This window comes from Malania oleifera, chromosome 13 (genome assembly GCF_029873635.1).
Source record: "Malania oleifera isolate guangnan ecotype guangnan chromosome 13, ASM2987363v1, whole genome shotgun sequence".
Classification (NCBI taxonomy): domain Eukaryota; kingdom Viridiplantae; phylum Streptophyta; class Magnoliopsida; order Santalales; family Ximeniaceae; genus Malania; species Malania oleifera.
Window position 1 is genome coordinate 2,116,742 of NC_080429.1, and position 11,250 is coordinate 2,127,991.

The window sequence follows — 11,250 nt, forward strand, 5'->3', positions numbered from 1 at the left end:
TCCATAAACATCCCCAATTTTTTGCTAAATTAAATTTTTGACCCCCACTTTTTGTCAAATTACAGTCAAGACGGCTAATGGAAATTCAGAAATTGGAGCTATTCAAACTTCTAGCCGCAGTGTTTCTTGCTGCTAAAAAATTTGAATACATCATTTCTAAATTTTTTGGCATCACAATATTAAATTAATTAGACTAAAATTATGTTTAGAAACAAAGATTTTAAGTCTTGAATTTAATTTTTTGTATTTAATTAATATAATTTTATAATTTATTTTTTTAATTAAATTTATATAAATTTAAAATTTAAAATTTATGTTCTTAAAGTGATAAAATTTATATTTGCGTGAATTTAATTGTACAAAATATATTATAAAATTAAAATGTTAAATGAAAAATCGTCTTTTTATTCATAATGAATAAAATTTATCTTATGTTTATAGCTTTTGAATTTAAATTTATATTAGATTTAGATAAGATATGATATAAAAGTATATTGAAACTTGTCCAAACCTAATCAAATTCAATGTTCGAAATTCATATTTCCAAATGCACCATTAGTTTATAAGAATTTTAATAGCAATTACAACTGTATTAAAATTTTCTAAATTTGTTTACAAAAGTAAATTATCTTTTGTAACAGAAAAAGATAGTCATAAATTGATTGAATATATTGAGATGAATCTAAGTTTAACTTTTCTTTCACGTCATATAATTCTTTAATGTTGATTGTTCAAATGTTGCCAAATGTTTATTTCAAATTTTACTTTTAATAAATGTGGTAGCGAGTTTAGTGATTTTAAATCTTCTAAATAATTCGTGTGAGACTTTTAACATTTACCCATCTTACCCAATTTAGATTTTCTTTGATTAGTGAATGAGAAATAGTTGGAGCGAGTTGTAACAGTGACCATAAAATACAAAAAATTATAATGTCATATAAGATATTACCAAATTATAATTTTCATCTAACGGTTATAATATGCTAGTTAAATTTTAATAAATGGTGAAATTTCGAAATTACTTGGACTTATTATGAAACATTTTGACATATGCAAATTTGTAATTTTTGTGTTTTTTATTTTTTATTTTTCTTACTTTGGAAACAAATAAAAATGCCTATCTAAAATTTCTTTAGTTCTTGTTCTTGGTACATTTTTCAACAAGTGAAAACAAATATACATATATATATATATATATATATATATATGTTGTATGTATGGGAGAAATAATTTAGGGAAAAAGATGCTTATCTTTTTTGAGACTTGTAAAAATACAAAAATCTCCCTTAAGATTTCAAAATTGTTATAGACCTCCGTTTAGATTTCAAAAATGTCACATAACTCTTTTTTTATTATTATTACATAGGAACTTCAACCACTAACGAGCCCTTCGGATCCCCTGGTGCGGCACCAAACTTACGGATCAGCGTCATCCACCCCCAGGTTTCACTGATTAGGGTAAAGTGATACGGCTTCTGTGTATCAGTTGGACGTTTGACCAACCCAACCCCTAGGACACATCTCCATTACCATTCACGATTCCCGCTGGCTTACAAGGAACTCTCATCATTCATGGTCTCTGCTGGCTCACAGAGCGAATTCTCACCATCCATGGTCCCCACTGGCTCATAGAGTAAACTTTCACCATCCATGAGTACCACTGGCTCCATGAGTGTATCTACTTGGAATTGAACCCTCGATACTTGTTGATGTCTTTCCACCGTGTCATGTCCGTAGGAGCTTCACATAACTCTTTTGAAATTTGTTAAAAAAATACAAACTTTATTTCAAAAAACTTATTTTTTTGCAAAATATATTGACTCTACGAGTCCAATCCTATTTTGATAATGACAAATCACTTGGTATTTGATCTGTACATTGAGTTTGTGAATAGGACCTATATTAAATATGTACGGAAAGATAACGAGTCATGGAAGCCATAAAGTAAAGCGGATACATTTTTGCAAGCTCCATGGAAATCAAAGAGTACAAGAATCAAGATGCAAGCGGCAAAGTTCAAGAACATCTTGGGAATGGGTATTTAGAACTTATGTATTTACATTCTCGTATAATTTAATTTGAGGCTCAACATAGCTTAGAATGATTTTAGGATTCACGCATTTCATGTATATCATTAGGGGACTTCCATGAACTTAAAAATATTCTTAAAATTTTGGAAAGTACATTTATAAAAGAGCCAAGAAAGAAAGTAAAATAGATTTTGAAATTTAAAAAAATAAAGAAAAATTGAGAAAAATAGGACTTCAGTAGCCTAGACTCACCCTCAGTAGCCTGAAGAATTTATTCAGGAGCCTGAAGATTAAGTTCGGTAGCCTGAAGAATTAATGAGAAAACACAGCAAAAAGGCCGAGGTACTTCGGTTGCTTGAAGTCACTTTAGGAGCCTGAACTTCAACATTAGTAGCCTGAAGTTGCGAGAAAGTTTAAAAATCAGATCTTTATTAATAGAACTCGTGAGTTTTTTCTTTGATCCAATGGTTGAGATTAATTCTAAGGGTAAGACACTATAAATACTAAATATCTAAACCCTAAAACCAAGTTAAGACACACAAGAAAAGAAGAACACATCTCATTGAAAGAATATTGAGAAACTTGCTTTTATTGATATATGATTGCCTATACTTCAACTACTACTCATCAAGCTTGGGCAAATCAACTCAGAAACTTGAAGGGAACTCGTTTACTCATCATGTTTTTCATTCTAATATTGAGGTTTGATCATTCAAGTTAATATTTTCAAGAGTTTCTCATCCCATCAATTGTTATTGAATATCATTAGAGAAATTAATCTTGAATATGCATATACACAAATATTTTTTTAAACAAGATCATTACTTGATAAAGGTTTTAACTATTGGTTGAATAGTATTTGATTCAAGAGTAAATCTAATTTTCAAAAAACTTCTCATTCCAAATTTATTATTGAAATAAGGCGGGTGATTGATAGTGAGTATATTTTCACATAAATTATTTGGATACACTACTTGATTAAGTTTTTTTTTGGGTTAAAAGGATTTGATTCTAGTGTGTGGTTTTTAAAGAATCTATATTTTAGATATATTAACGCTTGATTAAATATCCTTGGTTTTTATAAATATACCTTTTTTTTAGGGATATTTTTTTGAAAAACAATATATTTAGTTTGTGAGTGTTGAACATCATTATCTATATATATATATATAATGCTTGCATATAACAAAGATTGTGTTGAGATTGAATATTTGAAAGGAACCTTTTTTATTGTAATTGATATAATCTTCAAAACTTTTTGATAAGTTCACAAAAGATATATTTGTGCATTTTTACTAAGTGAACTAAAACCCTAAAATTCTCCAAAGTGCTTAAATATATCTTTATTTGGGAGATTTCATAAAAAGAATATTTGTGTGTTGAAGCATATCATACATAAACGATTGTATCGTTTCCATACATTATGAGTTTCAAGTTACATAATATGTCAATGTACTAAGATTTTGAATTGTACTCACCAGCTTTTGTTAGAAGTAACATTGAGTGTTTGCAGATTTGAACCTAAATTGTAAACACGGTTCGGATTGTTAACCGAGTGTGAGGAGGAAGTTGTACTTCTTGTAAGTAACGGATTATGACGAAGTTGTACCTCTTGTAAGCAATGGATAAGGAGGGAGTTGTACCTCTTATAAGCAGCGGATTGTAAGGAAAGTTCCGTCCCAATTAAAGGAGCAAAGATTATAATGGAATCCTTGAGTGGGTTGCTCAAGACGAGGACGTAGGTCGGGTTGGCTGAACCTCGTAAAATCGTGGTTACATTCTCTCTTCCCTTATCCTTTTTATTTTCCGCATCGTATTTCAATTTCCTGTTTGTTTGTGTTTGTATATGTTGAATAACTTTACACGCATTTAATTAAGTAAAAAAGAATTCATTGATTTAGTAATTCAAATCAACATCAAATTCCAGCCATTAATTAGTTAAACATAGAAATAAGGATTGATTGATAAATAAGTTTCAAAGAATTTTTAAAATACCCAATTCACCCCCCATCTTGGGATTACACCTAAATCAACAAAATATAAAGGAGGTTTATATCTTTTAAAAATATTTAAGGATAGGTCCTTTGAATTTTTGAAACCTCGAGCGAGACCCTTGAGATTTTTGAAATTTCGGGAGAGATCATTATTTTTTTTGTCAAACATCAAGAAAGATTAGTGTCTTTTGTCCAAAATTTTTTAAAAAATAAATAAAAGGTATATTCCCATCCTCTTCTTTAAAGATGGATAGTTCATCCCAACTTAAATAAAATAGAATAGGGTACAAAAACGTAATTTATTATACATCAATAATTATTAAGTTACATTATGATAGAATGGGCAAATTTTGATATAGCTTTAATATTAGTGAGACAATAAATAATGGTGTCAAGATATAAATACATAAAACTACAAAATCGCATGAATTAGCTCAAAGAGATATCACCATTTATACGCTTGCTTTAAGAAAATTTATAATTTTAAGGAATTAGTCTCTCATTTCGGTGAATAAAAACATTATATTTTTATTTAATAAATTCTCGTAAAAATATAAAAATAAATGCAATAGAACACTTTTTCCTCTTTGTTTTGTTATTTGACATTGGCATTACCTTTTTTTGTTATATTTCAAAAAAAAAAAAATTTGAGGGCATTAAATTTAAATTTTGTAAACTATTTTAAATTTAAATAAAAAGTATCAAACTTGTGTTTACACCTATGTGTAGAATTAGATCATTACCTTATGATATATTTGCTTTAATTTGTTTTTCTATTTGTGTATATGTTCGATTTATAAACAATAATAACTTTTAATTAAGATCAATAATTTACCTTTTTAGTTTCACGTAGGGTTCTTCAATGCATATGCGTATTTTAATATTAAAATTAATATTTATAAGTGAATGTATCTTTCGGAAAAAGGATTTATTTAGTTCTCATGTTAACTATGTTCATATATTGGAGAAGGTATTGAGATCTTAAATAGACCCATTAACATTGCACTACATAGAAATGCTCAGTTCAAAAATCATTCATATCTAAATTTTGATCAAGGATTTTCTATGAAAAAAGGAAAGAAAAGAATATGTGTGTGTGTGTGTCTATATATATATATTTCTTACTATATTTTCTCATTACATTAAATACTATTTAAAATATTTTTTCTAATATTATAAAATTAAGAGAGATCAAATGTTTATCACGTATATAATTAAAATGTTGTCAAGTGGATGATAAAGAATATATATATATATATATATATATATATTCTTTATCATTTTTCTCGATAAGATGAAAATTAAATTTCTTCATATTTCTTTTATTTTTCATCATATTTTTTAAGAGTTCCAAGTGGGGTCAAAGTATTTGCTAACAAAAGAAAGATACTTATCTATATTTTTTTCTATTTTTCCAAGTGATTTGTAATATATATACATCTTTATCATTTTCCTTGATAAGATGAAAATTAAATTCCTCCACATTTTTTTCTATTTTCTGTTATGTTTTTAACAAAGAAAGATTCTTCTTTATATTTTGTCTATTTTGTGGTTCGAATGGTATCTTAGAAAAAATAAATGAAGGCATAACTAAAATTTGTCATGAAGAATATAAATATGTAAAAATATACAAGGCGACACATATACATTTTTTAAATGATATTGTCAAAAATTCTTTGAATAATTAATTAATCCATTGACATAATAGGTTTATCCTTTTATTTTTTTAATTAAAAGTCAAGTTATTATAGTTATAACTTTCAAATTCGAACCTTAGGTGATTTAACCAGTGGAGCCTTAAGTTTAAACTCATTAGATTACGAGGATGAGCCTTGGATCAACAGGAAAGTTGCTCCTGACCGTGTCGATTTTAACTTCAAAGCAACAGTCTCTCTGAATAAAAGTAGGGATAAAGCTTTGACACTGCGATGACCCTTTCTTACCCTCACAAAGCAAAGAGCTTGTGGCCCAAAAACACTCCTTTTTCATAACGTCATGTTATTTGGATTATTGAGCATGTGATGGCCTCGTCATGCTGAAAAATCTTCATTGACTGTTTGGTGTTTGATGCTTTGCCCCAGAGGGGTCCCCTGTTCCAACAGGTTCCGAAATAATGTAATTCACAATCATCCCGTTTTCACTTGAAAATTTATCCATCTACAACTCGATTTCGAACTTGCCCATCTGCAGAAATTAGGAAACTGATTATCGGAGTCGATACGAAACCGTCACGAAAAAGAAGAAAACCTTTTGGGTGAGGCATAACACAACTCATAGAATGTTATCTCAGATCTAAAAATGAACTAATCTGCATCGACATTGACTGATGATTTTCGAGATTTTTAAATTAGATTTCAAGGAGTTGATTCAGTTTTTAATAATTTCCTAGTGTGGCCCTTTATTTACTCAACCTCCTCTAGCCCATGTCTTGCCTGTATAAAGGGTCTAGCACTCTAGAGCCATGAGGATTTTGCTGCCATTCCAATGGATATGCATGCTCTACCAGCTAGCAAATGAGTCAACGAACCTAATAATACTTTACTAAAAGCTGTTTTATGCAATGCCACGAAAGGTCAAACAATAAAAAAAAAGTGGGGCCTGGGAGAGGTGGAAGTCCGGCGAGCCTTACCCCCAAACAATAATTTCAGAATTTTACATTTTATAACATCGATCTTCTTGTTTATTGCCACACAATTTGTCTTCACCAGCACCATTTTTTCCAACCCCATATACAGGTAATGTCAACTTTTGCAATTGGGTTCTCTGAATTCTGATCGCATCCTTCTTCAGGGTTCTTATAAATCCTACACTGTTGCTTCCCATCTCAGTGGCCAGATCTGAATCATCCTTCAACAGTGAAGCAGGGAAGGTAATACATATATATCTTTGCAATTTGTTTTATGGAGTCGTGATAGAATGGTGTTTTTTTTTTTTCCTTTTAAAGTTTCGCTTTTTTTGTTGTTTCTTTGTTTGATCAAGCTCAGTTCAATGGAAGACTTTGCTGGGCAGACCTTGTACAGCTGCAGAAACTGTCGAAACCCCATCGCTCTTCGCGATGATCTGCTGTCTAAACATTTCATGGTGAACAACAAAGCAGATTGATTTTTTTTTTTTACTCTCGTGAATGGGATGCAGAGATGGAAAAAAAGAGAATTTTTCTTATCTAGACATCTTCTCTGGAATTGACTCTGTGGGTTTCTTCAGAAAACTTCATATTGGAGAAAAACACTGTTATTGTGAATTAAGCACTTGCTTTGATTTGTATTGAAGCATTTCTGAGAGTACTCTAATAGATTAAAATGTGTTAGTGTTGATGTTATGCTACGATGTTTGTCCAACTTGTTTTTTCCATTATTTGGGTCCTTTGGCAAAATCTGGGCCTGCCTGTATGTTCACTCATGCGATGAACGTTGTCCTGGGGCGCAAAGAGGAGAGAGGGATGCTGACCGGTTGGTTCACCATTGCCGATGTCTCTTGCCACAATTGTGGTGAGGTGCTGCGTTGGAAGTATGTTCGAGCTCACCAAGCCAAAGAGAACAGGTACAAAGAAGGGAAGTTCGTGCTCGAGACGATGAAGATTGTCAAGGAATACTATTAGTCTCTAAACTAAATGGGTTGCCATCTTCATCTGCATTTGCTAGTATGTGCTATTTTATATACATGAAGTTGTCTGTTTGAATGCTTGTTAATAATCATCTCGCATTGCTTCTCATGGCTGCCATATCTTCCATTCTTGTGAACTTCGAGTATTGAATATTTTCACTTATGAATGGTAAATGATGTTCTTACCACTGACTTTGTACGGTAGCTTTCTAGTTGAAAAGGCAATGGCATTTCTGTTGGGATAATCGGGACAAAAATCAGAAAAATCACGGGAGAGATAGTTAATGTATGTATTTTGAAAATACAGAGGAGGAGGAGGAGATAAAATTCTCACTCAAAACTCTCTCAATTCTCACAGTTCTCTATGCCTACACTTACTTCCCTCAACTCGTTATTAATACGATTTACATCCACAATACACATATATGTGAAGGAGGGAACAATCAGTGGAACAATCATTCAAAAACTGCCAAAAATCATGCCCAAAAATCTCTCCTAATTTAACAGCTGAATATTTGCTCCCATAATTTTTGCCTTAATTAGGACGTGGACCCATCAATTTCTCGATTATGGTTCATCTCTTTAACTTTCAATGTGATTTAAAATATGCATAAATTTCATAAATGGTCGCTAAACTTCGACAATAGTTTGAAACTATTCAACAAAGTATAATTTTGTGACTCACGCATTTTGACTTTAGATATTGTTCTATATAGATTTTAGGTTGTTGGAGATGTTTCAAATTCTTGCAGTTTTTTTTATTTCTTTAATTTGTGAATTAATGGCAACAATTTCTTCTTGGTGTTATTTTATTTGTTTTTATTTTGTTTAATTTCTTCAACATCTAGATATTAATAGTGGTATTTGAACTGTCAAATACCATACAATAACCAGCTGGAAGTTACTCCTCTATGTAGCCTGTGTAAAGGCTACCTCCAGCCTTTTCCAAAATGCAACCAAAGCAACATATCTCTTCTCTTTCTTACATACTTTAGTCTCCATCATTTAGTAGTAGTCTTTAATAGATATCTTGTTATTATTATTTTTGATCATCTTATTCTTATTTCATTTCCTTCCTCTTCATTGGTTAGTCATACGCCGTAACTCTTAAAGCTTTGAAGTTTGTGAGTACACAAACTTAAGCCTAGTTGAGTAATCTTGGAGACCATACGCACTAAATATTTGCACCAAAAGATTTTCTCTGTAGGTGCAAAATCAATTTTAAGGGCAGTGGTCATACCATGCCTCAACCTCTCTATTTGTAATTGTTTCACTAATTTATTTTAGTTATTATTTTCATTACATCTTAATTTGTTCCATAGGTCACCTAGTTCTTCAAAATTGCTGTGTTGTCCCTTTATAGTATCATGATGGAAGGGCATAGCCATATCCACAACTGAGCCTTACGTACCTTTAGTAGGGTTAGTTATATGAATCTTTTCTATTGTTTTGTATTTTGTCGAGCCTTAAAGTACCATTATGTACCACTAGTTGCATTGATCTTTTATATCATTTCACACAGCTTAGAGCAATATCGAGTAGTTGGAGGACTATAAAATCCTTACTCTTAGTCCAAATTTGTTTACTCTTGCAATTCAAATTTCTTTTGCATATTAGGTTTATTTAATGGATGCCTTCCTTTCCTTTTTGTAATAATCCCAAAAAGGGATATAGAAGATTAGTGGAGTGATTTCAAAAATAAATAAATAATTAATTAATAAATTAATCAAATTTTAAAAAAAAAAGAAAAAAAAAGAAAAATTAAAATTTATTTTTATTTTTATTAATAAAATATATAATTATTAATATTAATTAAATATTATTATTCTTATTATTATTTTATTATTAATATATATATATATCTAACCATCTTGAAGCTTGAAGCTTCAAGATGTGTCTACAGAATTGGCGCAGAGCCCCTCTTCTTTCTGAACTCTTTCTCTCACTCCTCTCATTCTTTCTCCCTCTCTCCTCAGTTACGTGGCGGATTCTCGCCCGATCGAGAATCAGAAGAAACCGCTGGACTCCATTCTCCGCTGTCGTTACTTCTACCAGAGCGGATCGGTGGTAGGAGCGGCGTAGACGTATCTCCTGGGGTAAGTCAATTTCCCCTTTTTCTTTAATTTCTTGCAAATTATAAGCTCAATCGATGAACGGACACCACCACGAGAATTTAGGGATGATTTTCTACAAGTCTAACAGGACGAAATTCTCGTGGGGTCGTCGTGGGCAAAATCCCAAATTTGGGGTACGTGGGTTATTAAGGGTTTATTTTTAATTAATTAGTATTAATTTAGAAATGCTAAAATGTTGAGTATCTAAGGTTGAAATAGGATTTCTGAAATTTAGGGCTCGGGTGAGCGCGGGTATAATTTTGGGACCCGCAGACAAAATTCATATAATTAAGTGGGGGCGTTAAATAATAGTTTAAATATTAATTTGAGGTATATGGAGCCTAAGGAAGGTTAGATGGGTATTATTTTGGAGAAATAGATTAATTAATCTAGAGAAAATGTAGATTGCAAGAGTGAAATTTTGGGCCCCAAGGGCGTAGGATTTGGGATTCTAGTGAGACTCTTAATAAATCAGGTAAGGGGAATTAATTATAACAGTATTTTTAGAATTATTTTTTAAACTAATATGTGAAAATGTGCTTATGGTATTTTGTCTGGAAATTATTATGATATAAATATAAGATAAATTGTGTGGCATTTGAGTAATTTTAAATTGTGATATTTTGAAGCGTGAAATATAACGATGAGTAATTTCTGAGAAAATATTGAAATGAGAATTATTGATGTGATTAGTGAAAAATAAAATATGGTATTTATATGTGAGTAGAAATGTTTTTCCTGAAAGATGAGATTTTGTGAATTTCTGATATTGGAAAATAATGAAATGTGGTATTTATTTGCTAGTGGAAATTATTTGTATGAGAAATTTGTACAAATTGTTGATATGAGTATTTTGGGAAAATGTGAAAAATACGTGAAATATGATATATGATATTACGAGATGATGAAATGTGCACAAAAAATGATAAGAATATTTATGTTGAACTGAATTGTGATATACTGAAACATGATTGATGAAATGCCAATACTACATAATGATTGCAGGTATATGGTAGTAAACGCTGTTGGATGGTTATGATATTGAGCACGATACCGTTGCTAGTGGTGTTAGTGCAACCACACAGATTCTTGGAGCGTGTGGCGTGACAGTCGACTGTGCCATTTTGTAGGGTTGTTGGGCCCCTTGAGTCCAGATCAGGGTTATAGGCTGGCTATTCGTACTACAAACGCGATATGTGATATGATATTTTGATCTAACCGGGTCGGCCAACCGCGGTTAGATCCAGCCTTCGGTTTGCACAACCTTGACCATGGGGGGAAGCATGGCGTGGATAGAAAGATCCTCAGGGTGACCATGAGTTACAGACACGATGTTGGTATTTGATACCAAGGATACTCATGAGCCGAAAAGTAAAATGAAAACGGAAAGTGAAAGAATGATAGAATTGGCTAAAATGAGAAATGAAAGAAAGAATAAAAATTGAGAAATAAAAAATGTTATATATGAGAAATGAACCATGTGAGTTAATGGCATAGATAATTGAGGCG

The 11,250-nt window shown here is 31.2% G+C and overlaps 1 protein-coding gene across 2 annotated transcripts; it reads left to right on the forward strand.

Moving 5' to 3' along the window:
- Nucleotides 1-5,951: 5,951 nt before the first annotated feature.
- On the forward strand, nucleotides 5,952-7,815 carry LOC131145644 (protein yippee-like At4g27740). Of its 2 annotated transcripts, XM_058094835.1 has the most exons (4): nucleotides 5,952-6,759; nucleotides 6,853-6,893; nucleotides 7,009-7,103; nucleotides 7,390-7,745. In XM_058094835.1, the coding sequence occupies exons 3-4, from the start codon at nucleotides 7,013-7,015 to the stop codon at nucleotides 7,620-7,622; spliced, it is 324 nt and encodes a 107-aa protein (XP_057950818.1). In that variant the 5' UTR covers nucleotides 5,952-6,759; nucleotides 6,853-6,893; nucleotides 7,009-7,012; the 3' UTR covers nucleotides 7,623-7,745. The 2 variants fall into 2 exon arrangements, 1 of the variants encoding a protein (XP_057950818.1); XR_009134185.1 differs by having other exon boundaries at nucleotides 6,072-6,893; nucleotides 7,004-7,815.
- Nucleotides 7,816-11,250: the final 3,435 nt, after the last annotated feature.